Source organism: Anabrus simplex, chromosome X (genome assembly GCF_040414725.1).
Source record: "Anabrus simplex isolate iqAnaSimp1 chromosome X, ASM4041472v1, whole genome shotgun sequence".
NCBI classification, from domain to species: domain Eukaryota; kingdom Metazoa; phylum Arthropoda; class Insecta; order Orthoptera; family Tettigoniidae; genus Anabrus; species Anabrus simplex.
In genome coordinates this window covers 194,287,472-194,311,532 of record NC_090279.1, presented here as the reverse complement: position 1 = coordinate 194,311,532, position 24,061 = coordinate 194,287,472, and the positions used below count along the sequence as shown (strand labels likewise).

The window sequence follows — 24,061 nt, the reverse complement described above, 5'->3', positions numbered from 1 at the left end:
AGTGCCGGGATATCCCAGGACAGGTTCGGCCCGCCAAGTGCAGGTCTTTCTATTTGACACTCGTAGGTGACCTGCGCGTCGTGATAAGGATGAAATGATGATGAAGACAACACATACACCCAGCCCCCGTGCCATTGGAATAAACCAATTAAGGTTAAAATCCCCGACCCGGCCGGGAATCGAACCCGGAACCCTCTGAACCGAAGGCCAGTACGCTGACCGTTCAGCCAACGAGTCGGACAATAGATCAATTGATGAGTAAATAAATAAATAAATAAATAAATAAATAAATAAATAAATAAATAAATAAATAAATAAATAAATAAATAAATAAATAAATAAATAAATAAATGTATGAATCGATGAATGAATAAATGAATATATAAATAAATAAATGAACAAATAAATGAATGAATGAATAAATGAATACATAAATATATGCATAAATGAATAAATCAATAAATAAATTAATTAAATGTATGAATAAATGAATGAATCAATCAATGACTGAATAAATGAATATATAAATATATAAATTAATTAATTAAATGTATGAATAAATGAACGAATAAATGAATATAAAATATATAAATAAATTAATAAATAAATTATGAAGCAACGAATAAATGAACAAATAAATGAATGAAGGAATGAGTCAATGAATAAATGTATATATAAATATATACATAAATGAATAAATGAATAATTAAATAAATAAATGTATGAATCAATGAATAAATAAATCAATATATATACATAAATGAATGAATAAATGAATGAATTAATAAGTAAATAAATGAATAATTAAATAAATAAATGGTAGAGTATTGAGTTCTGTTCGCAGGTTGTTGTACATAAAATAGAAGTCTAGTATTCTGTGGCTCGGTCTTACCTAACACCCCTAAATAGATAGGAGCATGAAACTAGGCTTCTAAACATTAAATTATAACTATACTTCAGTATTAATATATGTATTTTAAGTAGGTATGATCAAATAACAATTTTAACCCTCAAAAATTACTTCTCAACAATATAAGACTTCGTGATATTCGAACCTGCAATCTTGTGCAAGTTTGAACAACACCTCAACTATTTATGCCACCATACATAATAAATATTATACAAAATTTGACCTAATAGAATTGGTCTACTTCGAAGTATCCCTAAAACCTCTAGAGCAAACTAATATAGTGGTAAATTTGAGCACTTAAAATGGTAACCTATGCAGGTGAAGATGAGGTCCATGTAATTAGAAATAAGAACGGCACGATTGCCTCTTTATTGCAAAAATTTTAATTTGAATATCATGAACACATTTGAACATACATGAAGCATTTCTGGGTAAGCACCAATTTAATCGGAGCTAGATATCACATGCAGAGTTACAGATCAGTTTTAACAACATTCAAAAACCGTGATAGGATCGTAAACTGAAATGGAAGGAAGTTGGAAAAAGAGAGAGAAGGGAAGGAGAAAATGAGAGAAGAAAAAAACAGAATAAGATGATGTAAAAACAATTTATATGTCTAAAGGCAGTGCTGTTTTTCTTCTTCGCGAATGGGTCTCCTAGGACCACGCAGAATGAACTTTCTTTTGGCCTTCCTTCTTGTCCTGAAGTTCTTCATTCTTAAGGACTGTGCAAGTTTCAGTTCCTCCGACCATTGACGTCTTGTAGCTTCCTGTTTCTCCTCAAATACCCGTGTTGACATAAATATGTCTTAGAGCTCGGGTCATCCTAAAATTTGTTTTACGAAATAGTGGCATCTCATAAAACATGTGACGGTAGTGTAATATATGGATGGATTGTCAGACAATGTTATCTAGCAACGTGCAGGCTGTGATGTAAAATATGGATGGATGGACATGACCGAGGCAAATATGACATATGATCATTTGATCTTCCCATGGGGAAATATCACACCATTTTTGGACCACAATTGTGATTTCATTCCGATCTAGTAGATTTGCTGATATGGCTTTCTCCATTTGTTAATACCACTTTGGTTTAGTGGCCTTTTACTTCCTCCGAAATTTGATAGGAAGGTATGGTAGAGTACATTCTTCCTAAATGCCCTGTAAATTGGAATGCGTCGTAGTCTCATCATATCTGTGAGTTTGGAAGTACTGTTTAAATATAATATGTTGATCAATACGAAATTCTGCAGACTGACGCATGTGGTGTAACGCGAGCTGAATGGCCTGTTCTTGCCCACAAGTAAATTACCTCATTAGGACGCTCCACACACCCGTGATAATTCTCCTAGACATACCACTCCGTAAAACCTTTCTGCTGTATACTTCATTGCACTCCTCACTCGCCGGATCTCAATCCTATAGAGATTTAGTACGTCTCCCTATAATATTGCACACAAAACTACTAAGCAAAGCAATTGTGAACAACTAATTCACACACCAGCATTCTGTATAATTTCGAACAATTAAAATATTGCACTCCAGTTTCTCTGCAACCCTTCCTATAGAATAAAAGTGCAAGATGCATGGTTCTCAGGGTTCATTGAAGAGGACTCTTCTCGAGTACTGTACATGACAATGTATTGAGTGATGTTATATGAAGTTAAACATTAAAAATATTTATTGTTCGATATGGTTTGCAGCTATGTTGAAACTCTTCAAGGCGTTGCACGTGTTACAGTCGGACTGTTGTGGACTAACGCACGTGTTGTACCGTGAACTGAAGAGCAGGTCCCCTGGACATGTTACAACCGTGTGAATCATCCTGTTGGGATACACCACACAGCTATGATACTTCTTGCAGCCTGGCCGCTCTCTGAACACTCCAGTGGTCGTACAAACAAACGGCGGAACAAGAGAACAGCCAGTGGGCACTGTAGGATCGCACACCTGCGAAGGACCACATAAAATTGGGTCCCCCTTCTGAACATACCTGGAGAATAAAAAAAATAAGATTACCTTGAGCACAGAAATTGGCAATCCTTTATCACTAGCAACCAAATGTTAACCACAACATTGACTAAATAAAAAAATCAAGTTCAATGAGAAGTAAATGTTGAGTCTCCGCGTTCAGTACTTCTCGGTTAGTGGCATGGAAGCACCCTTGCTGGGTCACCTCAGGGGTTGCATGTAGGCCCATCGAAGTGTGGCATAGTTACATATAACTATTCTTTGTCTCAGTACTTTGAATCGAACTGTCTGAAGTTACACCCGAGTAAGATAAATATATTTACAATTCATCTGCACTAATGGGAGGTGAGAAAGGAGGTCGATATCAAATTGAAAGGTGTGTATGACTGCAGCACTGGCCAACGCCCGAGCACAATGGAATTTGCTTTACGTCGCAGCGACACGTATTGTGTAGGAAAGATCTAGGAGTGGGAAGGAAGTGGTCGTGGTCTTAAGGCACAGCCCCAGCATTCGCTTGGTGTGGAGGTGGGGACTATGGTGGTACGTTCTGTTCTTGTATTTTCCCATGAGTAATGTACTATATACAGTTGTAGAAAATGATTTCTAACAGGGAAATAAATCTTTTTCCGGACCCATGTTCATATATTTTCTTCTACGTGCGAGGATTGTGTCCTGACCTCATTGTTATCTCCAGTTGTTCTTCCTCTTAAAACAAAAATCACCACCACTATTGTTACGCCCTGTATTTACATAGCAGGATCAAGAGACTGGATATGAAGATAAACATCACGTACCTGCTACTTGTATTAGTCATCCGCTCACATTGCTGGACGACAGTCTCGTTCACGCAGAAGCGCTGCCTTCCCCGGCACATATCTATTGGAGTGCCTGAAGATGCCGTAGACCACTGACGAAACCATGGATTTACCTAAACCAGAACACAAACGAAATTCTCATTAAACTTACATAAACAGCTTCACCTTACTGTCTTTCGTTAAGTCTAGGCCTGAAACAGACTTTACATCTCTTGTTCCCCAGAAGATGAGTAATTTCACACTGTAATATGGGAATATCACCGTCTTCTCCTGAAGAGGGTAATATTTTGATATAAATATGACATGTGGTCGGGATTCGTCTGGAAATTAGCGATACAAAATGTGTGACGCGATGTTGTAACCGTGCAGGTTGTGATGTAAAATATTGATGGATGGCCATGACTGAGAAACATATTATTAAAGAGGGGCGTTAGAGTACAGATGGTCGATGAGATCTTGCAGGCTGTGATGTGAAGTATAGTTGCATGGCCATGTCTGAGACACATATAGAAGGCTATTTTATCTCATACTCTAAAGAAGTGATTATTTCATTCGTGGCAGTTTTATAGGGCCTGAGTCTGTTTCTCTCTCTCTCTCTCTCTCTCTCTCTCTCTCTCTGTCATTGAAAGACATATGATTTTTTCCAAAGGGAAATTCGACATCAATTTTTGTATTTTATGGGTCGATCGACAAATTTTGAGCAAAGCATGCCTCTTCCTTAATTGCATAGTATCTTCGATTAGCATTGTTACAGCTCTACGCAAATTTTACATGGGAGTAGTCTGAATAATTTAACTGCCAATGAATCTTACATATTGTACCAAAGAGAAGTAATGTCCTCTGCCAGATGAACATCGAGACGGGGGAAGAAGGTGGGGGGACTGAACTTTTTATAATGCCAGCAGCAAGAATCTTCTGGGTTAGTTAAATAAAATGCTGGAGAAAAAGGAATAGTTAGTGCCAGGTTGAGTCGCTCAGATGCTTGTGGCGATGGCCTTCCGATTCCAACTCGGCAACCACGAACCTACTACGCTGGCGTAGCAGGGGTAGAGGTGATAGCTCCCACGTGGCCGGCGCGTTCCAGGTGACGGATAGGGATGGGGTCCTAACCGGCTTGCCAGCGGACTTGAGGGAAATAATATACCTCTCGCGGACCAAACACACAACCCCCTGTGGGTGGGGGACGCAGACGAAGAATACACCAACGGTATCCCCTGCTTGTCGTAATAGGCGACTAAAAGTTGCGACCAAGGGATGATTAAATTAGAACCATGAGACTACTAGTGATTAGTACCACCACGCGGGGAACACCATGGGTCGTTTTTACTTGCACGTAGTACCACTATGTTAGGTACCAATAATAGGTTTGTGATTCGTAACAATTGAGTACGGTGCCGGCTTTTACGGTACCTGTGATTCGTACCCCTGTATGAGCAACACCATGGGATGAGCGACACCATGGTTCTGCCTTGCCTATGCTTAGTACCCACTATGTGAGGAACACCCCGGGATAGTGCGGGTCCCTGTGGTTAGTCCAGTTATGTGATGAACACCATTGGTTTGCGTTGCCTGTAAATGGCGCCGCAATGTGCAAAACACCAATAGGTCTGTATTCCATGTGCAAATTTCATTACCTGTGAGTAGTACCATAGTATGTGGAATGCTCCTAGCCTACGCTAGTTTTGATTAGTATCGCAACATGACAAATGCCATGGTTCTACTTTCCTAGCGGTAAGTACCATTATGAGGGGCCGATGAATTGGATTTTGGACCCCTTTAGATTAAAAGCATCATTGATTCAGTATTATGCTATAGAAGCAGTCCCTTGGTCAGTACTGCTATTGTTTCACGTCAGTTTCTGGGGATGTGAGGCATTGCGGGTCAGATCCACTGATTTATTTAACTTCATATCCATCCATTCATTCTTCGTCCTACCGGGCGAGTTGGCCGTGCGCATAGAGGCGCGCGGCTGTGAGCTTGCATCCGGGAGATAGTAGGTTCGAATCCCACTATCGGCAGCCCTGAAAATGGTTTTCCGTGGTTTCCCATTTTCACACCAGGCAAATGCTCGGGCTGTACCTTAATTAAGGCCACGGCCGCTTCCTTCCAACTCCTAGGCCTTTCCTACCCCATCGTCGCCATAAGACCTATCTGTGTCGGTGCGACGTAAAGCCCATAGCAAAAAAAAATTCTTCGTCCTCGTGTTTTGAGTTGTGGTCAGTGGAGGATTTTGGGCTTTTAATTTGTCATTCCATTTCCTCTCATTTCGTACCATTATGGACCGATGACCTCGATGTTAGGACCCTTTAAACAACAAGCATCATCATCATCATCATCATCATCACCAACTCAGCAAGTTCGACCCTGGCTCAGTCCGGTGGTATTTGAAGGTACTCAATACGCCAGCCTCGTGTCGGTAACTGTACTGGCATGTAAAACAACTCCTGCGGGACAAAATTCTAGCACCTCGGCATCTCTAAAAACCGATAAAAGTCGTTAGTGAGACGTAAAATAAATAACAGGATCTGATACTTACCATCGTTTGATTCACGGGTGGCGGTACAATCCATGCTGAGGCAGCAGTTGAAGATACCTGGAAAGAAAATAAAAATCAATTTCCTTTTTATCGAACCTTCTGCGTGGTACGTCAGTGGACAGTCATATGTTTGTGCGGAGTGAAGTTGTATCCACTTCGCACGCTTTGCCCGTATCTTAATTCCATATATCATATCTGTGGTACTAAGGCAGAAATGTCAAAACATCGAATTTCCTGTTTTAACCTTAGAACTGGCAACTGTCGAATATTTGACATGTTCGTATTTCTGTTCGTAATTTACTCATTTCTTCAACAGATGTCATGACAGATTCTACTTCTTGTTGTTCTCCATATCCACGGTAGCCATGAGTTCAGTTTCATTCATATGTACAATCTCTTTCACAGAAATAAATGAGTGTCGTTTTCCGATGATCTGTTTGAGCGCCATTTCCGTAGTCTTTCTTTACAGAACATTAGTAATAAAGTAGTACGGAATTTGTTGGAAGATAAAAGTGACGGATCTGACTTGTAGTAATTGAAAATGAAGAGACTGATTCAGAGTCAAATTTGGAATGTTCATCAGCTATTTCTTTGCATCAAACATTGCAAAGTGAAAGTCATGACGAAACGGGGCTAAAAGTCAGGTTGTGAGTTTCACAAATAGGAAAAGTCCTCTCAGTTTTAATTACTGCGTTGATGGGGTGAAAGTTCCTTTTGGGGATCATTGTAAGTATCTAGGTGTTAATATAAGGAAAGATCTTCATTGGGGTAATCACATAAATGGGATTGTAAATAAAGGGTACCGATCTCTACACATGGTTATGAGGGTGTTTAGGGGTTGTAGTAAGGATGTAAAGGAGAGTACATATAAGTCTCTGGTAAGACCCCAACTAGAGTATGGTTCCAGTGTATGGGACCCTCACCAGGATTACCTGATTCAAGAACTGGAAAAAATCCAAAGAAAAGCAGCTCGATTTGTTCTGGGTGATTTCCGACAAAAGAGTAGCGTTACAAAAATGTTGCAATGTTTGGGTTGGGAAGAACTGAGCGAAAGAAGAAGAGCTGCTAGACTAAGTGGTATGTTCCGAGCTGTCAGCGGAGAGATGGCGTGGAATGACATTAGTAGACGAATAGGTTTGAATGGCGTTTATAAAAGTAGGAAAGATCACGATATGAAGATAAAGTTGGAATTCAAGAGGACAAACTGGGGCAAATATTCATTTATAGGAAGGGGAGTTAGGGATTGGAATAACTTACCAAGGGAGATGTTCAATAAATTTCCAATTTCTTTGAAATCATTTAGGAAAAGGCTAGGAAAGCAACAGATAGGGAATCTTCCACCTGGGCGACTGCCCTAAATGCAGATCAGTATTGATTGATTGATTGATTGATTGATTGAACCTCACATAACAACGTTACGCTTCCAAATGATTGCATATTCCCTAATATTTTCAAGAATATATCTCTTAGAGTGATGAAACCCTTGTTAGTGCATTACAGGTACGTTGACAATCTATCTCTATTCTAGTTTTGCGTACATATGATTGCACGTTGTCTTATAATTTTGAATTAGGAATTACACTTTTTGAATAGACTGTATACATACTTCTAGTCAAGATATTTGTTCACCACGACAATCTTCAGTTTATTAACTTTACGTAGATACTGTATATAAAATTCCGAAGATTTATTTCAATCATGCGCATATTTTGTATTTTATTTAGACTAGTCAAGGCTGCCACCACAAGATTTAACATTGCCAGATTTAACACGCCAGTATGGTCGATTTTGCGACGAGGAGTATGGTGAAAAAGCCCAGCATGATTCTAGTACCCGTAGAATACGCTGTTCCCAAAATAAAGATACCGATATAAATTCAGAACATAGATATTGAGTCAGCCGAGTGATTTGTTCACTAAACTTGCTGAATAAATAAGAATAAAATGTGTTCCTTCGTTCTATTACATTCACAAATGTATGCCATTTAGGTGTAGAGGTTATTGAAATACAATATGAATTTCAGCGAGCTCGCTAACTTTTTAAAAGTTCCTCCTGAACAATCAAGTTTGTAATGTTGAAAACAGTTCTTAACAGACAAAGTAGTGATCCCCAAATTATGAAAAACGTGAAATTAAGCAGTTCCCTCAATTATGCCAAACTTTGAAGGGGAAAAGGGCTCGGAAAGGTCTAAAATTGTGAGCCTTTGATAGTTCCATCAAACTAAAAAGAACAAATTTCTAAAATCGCTTTTTTTTCTTCACTCGTTTGCTTTCTCATTGAAATCTTAGCCAAATTAACGTATTTACATAGTTCTTTTTTTAATGTGTTTCTTGGTTCAATACCCTCAGGAATTTTTGGAATTTTCGAAAAATGTACACACCGAATGTTGTTACAAGCGCTTAAGTGAAACTCCGTATTGACTCACATTAGCGCTCCTAGTGGTGCTTAAGTGAAACTATGTATTGACTCACATTAGCTCTCGTAGTGATGCTTAAGTGAAACACTGTATTGACTCACATTAGCGCTCGTAGTGGTGCTTAAGTGAAACTCTATGTTGACTCACATTAGCTCTCTTAGTGGTGCTTAAGTGAAAGTCTGCATTGACACACATTAGCTGCCCTAGTGCTGCTTAAGTGAAACTCTGTATTGACTCACATTAGCTCTCGTAGTGGTGCTTAAGTGAAACTCTAAATTGACTCACATTAGCGCTCCTAGTGGTGCTTAAGTGAAACTCCGCATTGACTCACATTGGCTCTCGTAGTGGTGTTTAAGTGAAACTCTGTATTGACTCACATTGGCTCTCGTAGTGGTGCTTAAGTGAAACTCTGTATTGACTCACATCAGCACTCCTAGTGGTCCTTAAGTGAAACTCTGCATTGACTCACATTGGCTCTCGTAGTGGTGCTTAAGTGAAACTCTACATTGACTCACATTAGCGCTCGTAGTGGTGCTTAAGTGAAACTCTACACTGACTCACATTAGCGCTCGTAGTGGTGCTTAAGTGAAACTCTACATTGACTCACATTAGCGCTCGTAGTCGTGCTTAAGTGAAACTCTACACTGACTCACATTAGCGCTCGTATTGGTGCTTAAGTGAAACTCTACAGTGACTCACATTAACACTCGTAGTGGTGCTTAAGTGAAACTCTACAGTGACTCACATTAACACTCGTAGTGGTGCTTAAGTGAAACTCTACACTGACTCACATTAGCGCTCGTAGTGGTGCTTAAGTGAAACTCTGTATTGACTCACATTAGCGCTCGTAGTGGTGCTTAAGTGAAACTCTACATTGACTCACATTAGCGCTCGTAGTGGTAGAAAAAGGCAAACTGCTAATCTAATCGACTGGATAACGGTGATTATGAAAAGAATTGTAAACTTTAGGAATAAATAAAGAATATATTCTCACACTTTACTATATTTACCTATGATTCGTAGCTCATATCCCTAGGAGGTTTTCAACATTGAGTTGCTTGCATGAAGGGCTAGAAGTGTCGATATTTATACATACCAGGTCCTGCCTTACCAAGGAAATAATATTGACAGTTTGAAAAATATTCTCAGTGATTTATATGAACTTGCCATTAATGTTGTAGATGAAGATGTAAACAAATGTTCTTACTACTTTTTGGTGTTTTAAACCGTTAACTCTTCAGTGACTGACCACATTTCAACAATGGCGTCTGTGAGTATGGATGAGTTCTATGCAATGTTGGAAAGTAATTCAGAATAAGTAACTGAATTACTGTTGGAGATGTTGCTGAAATAAACACAGGTGTTCCCCTTCAAGTGCTCATTTCTTCAGCAAAGGTTAATATGTACTTCTTCCTTAAAGGTCGAGGCTTATCAATGAGAATTTTAATAACCAGTTCCTTTGTAAAGTAAAGGCTAAATTACTTGAGATGATAAAAAATGGTCACTAAAAAAAATATCGGAAAAAGGCAATGTTGAAAGTTCCTAAATATCCTGTTACGTCTTGCTTAACGGTGATAGCAATTTAATATCTCTATGAAAAAAGCTGAGTTGGCAGAAGATCAGTTTGGCTTAAGAGGAAATTTAGGAACACGTGAAGCAATCCTGACCTTACGTCTGATCTTATATCTAAGGACCTAGAAAATCATCCGATAATATTGTTTGAACCAAACTATTTGAGATTCTGAAGGTGATCATGATCAGATACCGAGAAAAGAGGATTATCTACAATTTGCACAAAAATCAGGCTTAAATGATAAAAATCGAAGGCTATGAAAAGAGAGCAGCAGTTCGGAAAGGAATGAGGCAGGAGTTTGTTGCCTCTGTCTTTTAATGTTTATACAGAGCAGGCGATAAAGGAAAGCAAAGAGGAACTTTGAAAAAGAAACACAATGATAGGAGAGGAAATCAAAAATATGAGATTTGTTTTTTTTTATCTTGAGTCTGCAAAGATCTGGAGAAATTACAGAAGGTATGGACCTAGGGCCTGGATGTTTATCCAGTAATAGGTTAGAGTGCAAACTTACTGAAGCGAGTAACAAGTAGAGTCTACCTGCACGATGGTAATGCTATGAGGCTTGCATAACATTAGGGGTTCTAATAGGCCAAACTCCTAACGTTTATGCAAACCTTCTAGCATTACCGTCGTGCAGGTAGTCTCTACTTAGTAATCGCTTCAGTAAGTTCGCATTCTAGCCTAGTACTGCATAAACATCCGGGCCCTAGAGATAACCTTGGAGGAGGAGTACAGGATGAAAATAAATAAGTCCAAACCAAAAGTGCAGTCGAATAGAGTCAAGTGATGCAGAAAAGGAATAGAAGTCTTAAAGGTACTAGACGAAAATTGTTAATTGGATAGTAGAATAACGATTGGCAGAAGTAAGGAGGACATAAAATGCAGACTAGCACAACCAAGAAAGGACTTTCTTAAAATAAATTTGCTCACTTCGAACAATGATATAGGAATTAGAGAAGTTTTTGAAGAATGTAGCAATGTATGAAAGAGAACTATGGACAACAACTAACTCAGAAAGAGAATAGAAGCTTTTGAAATGTGATGTTATAGAAGAATTATTTCAATTTGCTGTACGTCGCACCGACACAGATATGTCTTATGGCGACGATGGGGGATAGGAAAGGGCTAGGAGTGTGAAGGGAGTGGGCATGTCGTTAAGTTAAGTACCATTCCGACCTTTGCCTGGAGGAGAAGTGCGAAACCACGGAAAAAACACTTTGAGGATGGCTGAATGGGAACCCGTTCCAATTCTCGTACCACTTTTTAAATTTCTTGGCAGAGCCGAGAATCGAACCCAGGCCTCTGGAGGTGGCAGCTAATCACACTAACCACTACACCACAGAGGTGGACATGGGTAGACCAAATCACAAATGAAGATATACTGAATGATATTAGTGAGAGAAGAATGATTTGGTGAAATTTAACCAAAAAGAAGAGATAGAATGATAAAGACACATGGTAAGCCAACCAGGAATGTTCAGCTGGTTTTGAGGGAAGTGTAGGAGCTGAGAATGGTAGGGGAGACCAAGGTATGAATATGAATATGACACGGTGAAGGATGTAGGAGTTAAGTAGACATGAAAACGTTATCACAAGATGGGGTTGCGTGGAAAGCTGCATCAAACCAGTCCATGGACTGATGACCGAAACTTCTACTGCTACTTTGTCCAGGTCGGCAACCCAAACTATTTGGGAAATTAAGGTAAATATATAAATAAATATTAATGTAAAACCTTACCTGATACATTGCACATGTAACACTCAATATCAGTAATAATGTCTTCATCGTGAAATTTGTGAAACTGTCTCCTTTAGTACTTGTTTGTATTTAAGCAGTAGAATCGTTTACTATGTGTATTTATATCCTGAAGCTATTAGGCAATGAAGTTTGTAATGGATTATTATTATTACCTAGTAAACTTTGTGCAAGCGTATTTCTCTGTATGGCCTACATCTTACTTATTCTTTGAACCAGAGCGTATTTGTCACAAACATTGCGCACTTCTTCTGCCTTAGAGATTAGTGCGGCGTTATTTGTAGTTATTTATGTATGTGTTTATAGCATGTAGGAAGAGCTCCCTTCTGTTGAACCGGGGCATTCCCTTTCAAGGTAACTTAAACACGCGCATTGTTACATCTTCCTTCTAGGAGACCTTGAATCGTGACAAATCCATCTATTTAAAGACTCACAGACGTGAAAAGTTATCAAAATACATAGCCTATATTATTTCGTGAATCCAAAAATATGCAGGGTTATTCAACTAGGTTGTGCACCTCAAGTAACTCGTGAACCGCTGAAGATATAAACTATTTTAAAGCAGTATACACTTCCTGTTAATATCATCTTAATCTATAATAATAAAATCCACAGTTCTATACGTTCAGGCAAGTAACTAAATGTTGAAAACATCCTGGGGATATGAGCTACGAATTTTTGGTAAATAAAATATAATAAAGTATAGAATATACTCTCTTTCAGTCTTACTAATAAACGGTGTATAACTTTTATACAAGGTTTATACACCATTTATGTACAATTCTTCACTAATAAACCGTGTATAAGCTTCCTGTGTATACTGTAACGGGGCCCATGGGAGTAATATACATATATTATGTATAATAGTGCTAAGGGAAAATCTAAGAATAGTTTCTCTCAAGTACAGGTAGTAAGATTTATGCAATGAAGTAACTATCAAATTAAGAATGGAGGCCGTGGTCTTAGAAATCTCCAACAAGCATTGCTGAGTAACAAGATATTGGGCAAAGGAAAGGATGCTACATAACATGGAAAGTTAAAGAAAAATGTAAGGAGGAATAAGGGACATGATAAGTGAAAATAGATCAGAAACCAATATAAAATTTAGAAATATCTTTATTGAAATAATAAATCAAACCTCTGACAATTTACATGAAAGGAGGACTATACAAATATAAAATTTTCCCAACCACTTACACGGATTACAAATTCATTATATAAAAAAAGAGATAAGATATCCAAGAGAAAGAAAGGAAAAAGAGAAAATGCCGTAGGAAAGGAAAGGGACAAACAAGGAAAGGATGAATACTGCAATAAAAAGAGAAACCCAGAACGACAAGAAAGGGAAGATGTTCAGTTAGCAAATTCAAGTATACCAGCTGAAAAATTATCTGAGCAAAATGCAAATACTATATGCAGGTCACCACCACTTCCGTTATCACACAGATTAACACTAGGTAACGTAGTTCTACAGCCGAATAATCACAATGTAGTTCCATTAAACCAGTTTCACAATATCCCGAAGCACTGAACAAATAGAAGTGTGTGTACAGTAGAAGTCGCACAGTTGCCAATACACCACACGCACACTTCAAAAGAAAGTTGTTACGAAGGTCGTCAATGAAAATTTTTAAATAAAAAGGGGCAAGTGAAATTTCGGCCTGGAAATGCCATGCTCCCAGTTTAATTTTGCAGGGGAAGTCTGTCCCAATGCAATTAAAAATATTTACAGTAAAGAAATCAGTTTGTCATACCTCATCATGAAGCAAATTGAACTGCCCGCAAATGAAGACTTCTGGGCACATGTAATTAAGGACGAAGTTGACGTAGGATGTTGCTCCCTCCACACAGGCCTAAGTCCATCTCAATATTTCCAGAGGAAGGCCAGGTATTTATAGTGTGGAGTAGAATGAGAAATATATCTGGAAGATTCCAGAGATTAGTGAAGCATGCGCGAATAAACCAGGCGGTCACGTGACGTCAGCCGGCAAAAAGGAAGTTAGTTTATCGAAGATGGTGAAGATGAATAGAGTAGAGTTCATGCAAAGTATGAAGTATGCAAGTTCACAGAAGTATGCAAGTTCCAGTTGGAGAAAAAAAATGCAGTTTATATCATGATGAGGGTAAATCCATACTAATCGTAGAAAAAAGGTTATGTGCGTGGCGAATTTCATAACAGTAGTTGCCGATGAAGTGAAGAGTCCGTTACAATACGCACATTATAACTATAAACAGTCCTACTAATAAACTGCATATAGGCTCTATCGTGTATAAGATTGTTATAAGCATTAATGTTAATGCATGGCAATTGTTATACACCGGCTATACAGTCGCGGGACCTAGAATAAGAAGACAATCCATTGCATTTAACAGTATTTCCGTGCACTCATATGAATACCATTGGTGGTGTAATTTGACGAATTGTATTCATTACGAGTACAGTGACTGAAGTGGATTGAAACACGGTAGCTAAAAAAGAGACGGTAGGTTTCACGCGCAGCCGGCCAGGACCCTGTGACGTCAGCGGACCATGGACCGTCTGCCAGGCGCTGTAACTTACTGCAAATCAGCGTGCCGAGGACCCCACTTATGTTCCTTATCACAATTACTTTTATGTTGTAATAAAAAAAAACATGAAACCACTAAGATATTGCATAGAACTACTGTTTTATTATTTTGTTTGTGTGCTTTCGTAAATATTGCAGATATTCTTTGAAATCCAGAATAGTGAAACCTTTTGCTAATATGTTTAAAAATCATGTTTAAATGTTCCAGTATACAGGAAATGTTAGCATTTACAGTTCCCAATCCTATACACGTGCAGATTAAATAAATCAGAGCATAACAATCAAGAAGTAATATTAACCGAAACAGGTTGTGGATTTTCAAAGTCTAAATAAAATACCCAAGATTAAATACTGCATGTTGTTAATTTTCCAGAAAATAGTAAGTACTGTAGTAACATTATTGCTTTTTATTCCTAAGAAAATATAATACAATACTAATAATAATAATAATAATAATAATAATATTGAATATCTAGTAGAGCATGAAGCCCTATTTGAGGAAAAGTATATTAGAGCGGGGATGGTTTGTACAGCCTGCCACCGCGCAGCACAGCATTTTAACAGCACAAACACGACATATACACTGGAATTCACTTCATTCACGAACGATATGCACAAGTTCACGACTTTCAAAACATTCGCAAGCCTCGAAAGTAATTCAATAATTAAAGAAACAATGTCCAGACCGCAGACGAACAGCAATACACCGAAATTCACTGCTTAAAATGAAATCACCGACACCAAAGATTATATAGACTGATATTAACGCGCCAAACAATGCGTAGTGTAATGGCAGCGACGGTCCAGTGACGTCACGACCACGGCAGTCTACTGCGCATCCATCTCGTGACACCTACCGTCTCTCTTCTAGCTATTGTGGATTGCAATAATGATCAATTGTGACGATTTAGCGCACGATATTTTACATATCGCCTGTTTAGGTTATGCGCAATAAAGTCATTGTGAGTCTCTCATGGGTGCCTGAATTTTAATGAATTGTTGCCCTAGCCGTCTTACATAACATAGCCGTAGATATTGGTGAAGAGAATATGGCGGATCAATCTTTGCCTCCCGAAGTAGAAGAATAAGAAGAAGTATCGCAACTGTAGTCCAACCTCCTAATTTGCATGGTCAAGCTGCCAGAACTGCTTTCATTAATAATTACTTTTGAGGTGACGAAAAATGAAGAGCAGATATTATGTGACTAACAGACAATGTTCTTTACAAATTCATCTTAATTCATGTTTATTAGTAAGATGGTTACAATACAATGGTGCCGATGAAACACCTAATATTGTAATAATAATTAATATGGAATGACATGCTTCACTGCTTTCTGAGAGGGAAGTCTTTTTTTAATTTCAATTTCCCGGTTAGGGGCCCTTGTCCATTTTGCAACTGTCTCCATTATTCATAATTCTCTCAATAATCTCGCGGAAATTTGCTATTAACATCACGTTGGTTGTCACCTATTTCACAGCTGGTTATCACCTCGTGTTGCCACAGCCTTTTCGATATGCAAAGTTTAATCGTCCTACGACACGGCTTTTCGAGAGGCTCCCAGATAAGCAGAAAGAGCGATCATAAAAACAGTGTACGTGAGGAAATACGTCAGTGAACTACAGGAAGAGATTCCTACGGCTTGCAACGAGTGTATGCGTGTGGTATAGTAATACAATGCGTATACAACGTTTATTAGTAAGAAAAATCTGCATCACTTATACAGGGTTTATTCAGTGTGTAGCTATACAAGTGTTAAGCAATTGTATAACGACATTTTATTAGTAAGACTGTTTATCTATTCCTAACAATTACAATATTTTCCTCAGTCATTGTTATCCGGTCGATTAGATTATCAGCTTGCCTTTTCCTACCACTTCGAGCGCTAGTGTGAGTCAATACAGAGCTTCACTTAAACTCTTATTCGGTGTGAACAATTTTCAAACAATCAAAAAAACGCCTGAGAATATTTCTTGGTTAAAATACATTACAGAAATAAGTTAATTTGGCTAGGATTTGCATCAAAAAGAAACCGACTAAAGAAACCGGAACGGCATTTAGGCAGGAAGTGATTTTCGAAACTTTCTTTAGTTGGATGTAGCTTTGCACGACTCACTATCTGAAACCTTTCCGGGCCTTTTAGCCCTTCAGCTTTCGACGCAATTGAGGAAATTGCTTATATTTACGTTTTTCGTACTCTGGGGACCCCTACTTTGTCTGCAAAGAAATGCTTCAATATTACAAGTATCTCCTGGAACTGCAAAATCCGACACTTCACAACAGTAATCAAACCCGAAGCTCTCTATGCATCAGAAACTCAAAATATTCAATACAAAACATTAAAAGGACAATTAGAAATTCTCATAGTACTCATAGTAATGATCCTCTAACTTCTGGGATATCCAAAACCAAGCGAAGTAGTCTTTTGCACCTTGCACCGCATAATGCACTGATGCATGCACCCTGAGAGGCCGTTGTCTTGCTTGAGCCGGTGCCTTCATATTTTGAAATGTCGGCTCCTTTCCACTCTTTCTCTTCCATGTTTCCTGGTGGCACTCGTCAGCTGTTAGTTGTCAACAAGGAAAGCAGAACTTTAGGTGCAGCAGCCAATGGTGTCGCTTTCTTAGCACCAGCCGGGGATCACAGGTAGGGTACTTTAAGGTTAAACCTACGGACGTGAAGCAACGGCAATCCCCAATTAGAATTAATAGAACGTGAAGTAGAGAAAAGTCCAAGGACGGATAATCAAAGATGGAGTACATTTTCCAAAACCAAATGCGGAAATATATAAAAGAATCTCAAGAATACAATTTATGGGGCACTTACAAAAAATGGACTCAGACTGACTCACAGAATGTACACATTCTTAAAGAGTAAAACCACTAGATCAAATTCGTACAAACAGACCTGAAGGAATTAGGATCTACTGGATCTACTGGATCGCGATGAAATCAGAAAAATCACATTCACATGGAGGTTGGAGGATGATGAGGGAAAGACTAACAGACATGCACACCCATTCACTACGTATGAAGGAATACTGGGCTACAAGAAAAAGCCAACAAAAGTGACCCCTTTGGCGACGACGACGTATTGTGGTTAAATCCGCCTTGTCAGTTCCTTTCTGTTAACATCATCTTAATATTGAATATATATCGGCAGCCCTGAAAATGGTTTTCCGTGGTTTCCCATTTTCACACCAGGCAAATGCTGGGACTGTACCTTAATTAAGGCCACGGCCGCTTCCTTCCAACTCCTAGGCCTTTCCTATCCCATCGTCGCCATAAGACCTTTCTGTGTCGGTGCGACGTAAAGCCCATAGCAAAAAAATATTGAATATTATATATGATATTAGTTTCCTAATGAACCACTTATAGTTGTTTATTAATTGATATTATAAATTGTGATATAATCTATCTACTTTTTTAAAATGATATTTGTTCGTGGCGTCGGGCTCTGTAGATCTTTTGCCACTACTTGCACCATATGATATGAACCTGCGGTTCGGCTCGGCTTGGACCAGCGCGTCGTCTCGGGTCGACTCGGATAAGCTCGGCTCAACTCGGCTCGGAATTGGAGCGCTACGGAGTGAGTGAGACAGAGAGAGACAACGCTATTGCTCAAGCTCGAGGAGTCAGGGTCTGCGCTCTGGTCAACCAAGCGAAGTCGTCTTTTGCACCTACACCGCATAATGCACTGGTGCATGCACCCTGAGAGGCCCTTGTCTAGGGAGTCTTTCATTTTTGCGCCCTTCGTGGCTGTTGTCTTGCTTTGGCCGGTGCCTTCATGTTTCGAAGTGTCGGCTCCGTTCCATTCTTTCTCTTCCATGTTTCCTGGTGGCACTCGTCAGTTGTTAGTTGTCAGCAAGGAAAGGGTCGTGTTCTGCAGTTAACTGCACGAATGGAAGGAATACAAGAAGAAATATATAATTTTGCAAGTGAGTATTTGTTCCTTGAAACCCCCAGAGAACATGGCGGAGCAGCTTTCAACTTTCTACAAAGATGGCAGGTCTTACTCCAGTCTACGTATTACTCGCATACTTTTTAGTGATAGATTTTTGTACTGGGATGAGGACTAAAGAGGGAGCTCTCCCGGTTCCGGTAATACTGCCAACTGAATGGAAATGAAATCTGAATCGATAATATGATCAATCGATATGAATTTTTTAAACCTTGATTATCTTAAGCCAACAACTGTGTCACACACTAACATTATATAACATTTCTCGATGCGGATCTTGTTCCCAGCATGAATTCTATAGTTTGGCTTTGCTGTGTAAACAACAACAGTACGTGAAGCGTACGCCAGATGTCGCACAGCGATGCGTAAGAGATTCATAGTTTGTGTGTCAAAGATTGTCAACACGAATCACGAAGAATGCCGAGGTAGACCAGTTCAGCACTAGGGTGTCCATCTATCACTAAAAAGTGTGCGAGTAATAGTATAACATAGGCCGTTGGTACCAACATAAAAATCAGAGATGCTCTTCGTGTTATGGCAAGAACGATGGTGCAGTCGGGTTGGTGAAGAAAATGTGGTTACGTTCTTTTGATTTTTTAATTGCTATTTGCTTTACGTCGCACCGACACAGATAGGTCTTATGGCATAAGGCCTAGAAATTGGAAGGAAGCGGCCGTGGCCTTAATTAAGGTACAGCCCCAGCATTTGCCTGGTAAAAATTTGTACTCCAGTCTATCTCCAAGCCATTACGTATTTCTTATCAGAAGCTAGCAGTCACATGAGGAAAACATCTTACTTGAATTTGATGTTACGAGATCTTGGTATCATAAATTTCTAATGCGTGGGGAAAGGGTACTTTTCTCTTAGTTGACGAATGCCGACAGATAATGAAACTGTGAGAGAGTAGAGAGTAGCCTATTTTATGTGTGGACCTTGAGGTAGGGGATTCACCTAGTTTGCACCCGGCCCTAAAACGCCTACAAGTTTTAGCTCGCCGGCTCGCAGGCAGGGGGTTAATCCCAGTGAAACTCACAGATCAGGTGAGTGCAGACATTTATTATTATTATTATTATTATTATTATTATTATTATTATTATTATTATTATTATTATTATTATTATTATTATTATTATTATTATTATTGCTAATTTTTATTGCTCATTATTTGAGATCTGATTTCATGGCGGAATGTTAGCGGATTTTTAGTAGTATTTAGCGGATCTTTAAAATATAAGTTGGCAACACTGCGAGGGAGATCTCCCATAAGATGGATAGACCAGATCAAAGACGGAACTCACGCACCTCTTCGGGAGGCGGAAGGCAGAGGACAGCAAACTGCTGGTGGACACCATCGAATAGTAAAGTAAGCATGAGATCACGACACTTAGACATAAGTTATGCGACTGAGATGAAGTATAGTAAGTGAGATTGAATCAAGGTGTAGTAAAGCTAATGCAGTGAGCTCGCAGTTGCGATCAACAGTATTCTGTAAGAAGGAAGTCAGCTCCCGGACGAAACAATCTTTACATCGGTCTGTTTTCAGACCAACTTTGTTTTACGGGAGCGAAAGCTGGGTGGACTCAGGATATCTTATTCATAAGTTAGAAGTAACAGACATGAAAGTAGCGAGAATGATTGCCGGTACAAGCAGGTGGGAACAATGACAGGAGGGTACTCGGAATGAGGAAATAAAGTCTAAGTTAGGAATGAACTCGATGCCTGAAGCTGTGTGCATAAACCGGCTTCGGTGGTCCGGTCATGTGAGGTGAATGGAGGAGGATAGGTTACCTAGGAGAAGAATGGACTCTGTTATGGAGGATAAGAGGAGCAGGGAGACATGAAGACGACGATGGTTAGACTCGGTTTCTAATAATTCAAAAATAGGATACGTAGAACTAAACGAGACCACAGAACTAGTTACAAATAGAGGATTGTGGAGATGATTAGTAAATCCACGCAGCCTTGCAGACTGAACACTGAAAGGCAGAACAGTCAGTAATGAAGATGTATGAATGTTTATATATATATGACACAGATAGGATCGGATAGGAAAGAGCTAGGAGTGTGAAGGAAGCAATCGTTGTAGTAAAAAAGGTACAGCCCAAGCATTTGCCTGGTGTGACAACGCGAAACTACGGAAAAACATATTCGGGGCTGCCGACAGTGAGGTTCGAACCTAGTGTCTCCCAAATGCAAGCCTACAGCTGCGCGCTCCTAACCGCACGGCCAACTCGCTCGGTATCTAGTAGAATAATGTACTCAGTTATGGAGGGTAAGAGAAGTAGAGGTAGATACACTATGATTGTTAGACTCAGTTTCTAACGATTTAAAAATAAGAGGTATAGAACCAAAAGAGTCCACAATAAACATATGTGGATGAAGCTGGTGGCGGTTATAAAATTCACAGACGCTTGCAGACTGAACGCTGAACAGCATAACAGTCTATAACGAAGATGTATATATGTATGTATGAATACTTTCACCAAATTCTGTCGTTAAGCCTATGTTGTAGAAAAAAACATTTCCTTGGCGTTCTGAATGATTCAGATTGTTTGAAAATGCTTAAAATATGTTCAGGACAAATTCTAAGTCAATAAAGCATTTAGTTCAAGTGAAAAGGTCAATTGCGAATGAAAATCCACAGCCTGTTTTCCAGTCATTGACCGGGTCAGGAATGGAACGAATGAAGCCCCCATCTAGCGGCGAGGATAGGAATTGTGCCGAAGCCTGTCGCACTCCTCTGGGCAATGATTAATGAATGACAGATGAAATGAAATAATATTGGACACTGTTGCTGGAATGAAAGATGACAGGGAAAACCGAAGTACCCGGAGAAAAACCTGTCCCGCCTCCGCTTTGTCCAGCACAAAAATCACACTGAGTGACCAGGATTTGAACCACGCAACCCAGTGGTGAGGGGCCGGCGCGCTGCTGTCTGAGCCACGGAGGCTCCCTGAAAAGGTCAATTGTATTTGAGAAAAATCTCATTTGTAAGTGTTGCTGTCGAGCGCCATCTGTTGGTCATTGCGTGTACTTTATTTTGATGTCACAAAATCCCCATGTTATGTCAAACATGTGTGGCCATTTGTACCTGACGTGCTGCTGTCCAGCGCCATCTGTTGGTCATTATGTGTAATTTATTTTGATGTCAATAAAACCCCATGTTATGTCAAGCATATGTGACCATTTGTACCTGACATGTTGCTGTCCAGCGTCATCCGTTGGTCATTGTGTGTACTTTATTTCGGCGTCAATAAAACCCCATGGCATGTCAATCATGTGTGTCAATTATTACCTCCGTATCTCCAATATTCCATGAAGTATTGCCTCGTCAAATGTTAACGGACATTTGGGTCACTCTGTATACTTGTTTAAATCCCTAGACGTGCTTGATATTGTCGAATAAGTTTGTTGTCTTTTAAAGTACTTCATTCGGCACTCGTGAAGCAATAGGTTCTGCAGTAATAGAAGTGAAAAATACTGGGTTTGTAGTTAGTTTTTAGACTGTGTCCCTCTAGATGTCAGGAATATCACCGAAAGAAACAGAAAACAAAGGAGAGGCCAGGGTGTGTGGTTTATCATATTAGGTATGGTAATCAAATAAAATTTCCGTGTGAAGTAAATACTATTCAAACATTTAATACTTTTCCCGAATTGTTTCACTCCCTTTGGTTGGCAGTACTGCAGAAATGAACGCCAAAGCGGCCCTCCCATATCTCCACTTCACCGTAGTAGACTGGGATTTTTACTTTTAACCATTTGCTTTACGTCGCACCGACACAGACAGGTCTTGTGGCGACGATGGGATAGGAAAGGGCTACGAGTGAGAAGGAAGTGGCCGTGGCCTTAATTATAGCCAGCATTTGCCTGGTGTGTAAATGTGAAACCACGGAAAACCATATTCACGGCTGCCGACAGTGGGAAGTTCGAACACATTTATCTCCAGAAAACAAGCTTGTAGCGCCATTTGTTCCGTCGTGGGAGTATGTAGTAAAAGGTTACGTTGCTAGATGGCACTTAGTAGCGGTCTTCGTTGTATATTTCACGAATCAATAATGCGGTGCGGAATCTATAATGTATGATTTTAGGTGCAAATAATGCTGAGGGAAGACAAAACAGTAAAAGTAGGAGGCGGTAGAATCAACTCAAATAGCTAAATACATAAATTTGGAGGTTACTGCTCACCTATTAGGTTATTTATTTTATTTTATGAAATACTTCCTCTCATGCGGAGGCTGCCTTGCGACAAAGTACACTTTTACATTTATTTTTAGAAGAGAAATAAATATACTGTACTTGAGAAATGTTGAAGGTAACCTAATTGTAACAGTGATTTCTTAGAATTACCAGTGAGCCCCTTAAGGCTATGATGGCAATCTCCCGTAACGTTGTAACTGACAGAGACATCTTTTTCCAGAAATTAGCGGCAAAAGCGGGAATCGTTCCCCTTGCTCCAATCATTAGACCTACTATGTCGATTTCCTCTATCTGGTATTTCTCCCTGTAGTAAGGAATTGTTGGAAAGTAAATATTCCTTCTCCCTAGGTTAACATCTGAAGGCTGCGAATTGTGGGGTCGATGATGTAACCTCTCTTCTTATTCTTGAAAGCAATGATGTCAATCTGTGGCTTCAAATACCTGGAAACCATGGTCTTTTAGCGTTGCCGCAATTAACAAGCGGATGTTTTGAGTAGACCTAAATCGTAGCGTTTAAAAAAGAAGTTTCCAAGGTTTTGTAATTAAAATATCGATAAGGGACACAATTTACCACATCAAGAAGTAGTCAGTAGGTAGTATAAATTAGTTAATGTGTGACATGTATAACTTTCATAATCTGTATTTAAAATTAATAGGGAAACAAATACAGTGGAACATCGACATCTCAAATCACCTCGGGAGCTAAATTTTATTTCAAGTTATCTAAATTTCAAGATACAGAGAATACACCACTTAAAAATATAGTAATAAACTCAAATTTTACGGCATCACTATAATTATAACCCTTATTCTTCTTCTTCTTCTTCTTCTTCTTTTCCTGCCGCTTTTCCCACATCCTTGGGGTCGCGGGTGCGAACTGCGTCGCACATGTGGATTTGGCCCTGTTTTACGGCCGGATGCCCTTCCTGACGCCAACCCTCTATGGAGGGATGTAAGCACTATTGCGTGTTTCTGTGGTGGTTGGTAGTGTAGTATGTTGTCTGAATATGATGAGGAGAGTGTTGGGACGGACATATACACCCAGTCCCCGAGCCAGAAGAATTAATCAGAAGCGATTAAAATCCCCGACCCGGCCGGGAATCGAACCCGGGACCCTCTGAACCGAAGGCCAGTACGCTGACCATTCAGCCAACGAGTCGGACAATTATAACCCTTATTATAGTAACATTTTAGAAGACAGGATACAGTACATACAGTAGCATGTTCTTCTTCTTCTTCTTCTTCTCCTTCTTCTTCCCAGCAGCACTGACGGTATGCATAGGAGGCTCGCACCCGAAACAGCGAGGCTTCGCCGTTTTTCGGATCACTAGAAGTCTTAGTTTTTCGGTACCCGTCAT

General features: G+C 39.4%; 1 protein-coding gene across 1 annotated transcript; it reads right to left on the bottom strand.

The window, feature by feature from the left end:
- Positions 1–1,249: 1,249 nt before the first annotated feature.
- On the bottom strand, positions 1,250–24,061 carry LOC136886489 (uncharacterized). Its single transcript, XM_068230956.1, has 4 exons — positions 23,915–24,061; positions 6,235–6,291; positions 3,678–3,811; positions 1,250–2,905 (listed from the first exon to the last, which is right to left on the bottom strand). Exons 1-4 carry the CDS (start codon positions 24,059–24,061, stop codon positions 2,593–2,595), a joined length of 651 nt encoding a protein of 216 aa, XP_068087057.1. The 3' UTR covers positions 1,250–2,592.

What these genes read in the sequence shown, in the direction of transcription:
- LOC136886489 (XM_068230956.1), bottom strand. Translation starts at nt 24,061, where the DNA reads ATGACGGGTACCGAAAAACTAAGACTTCTAGTGATCCGAAAAACGGCG. An exon ending in AGAAGAACATGCTACTGTAT is followed by an intron (nt 6,292 to 23,914) that starts GTACTGTATCCT and finishes TTTTCTTTCCAG; the next exon opens with GTATCTTCAACTGCTGCCTC. An exon ending in ATGACTAATACAAGTAGCAG is followed by an intron (nt 2,906 to 3,677) that starts GTACGTGATGTT and finishes TTTATTCTCCAG; the next exon opens with GTATGTTCAGAAGGGGGACC.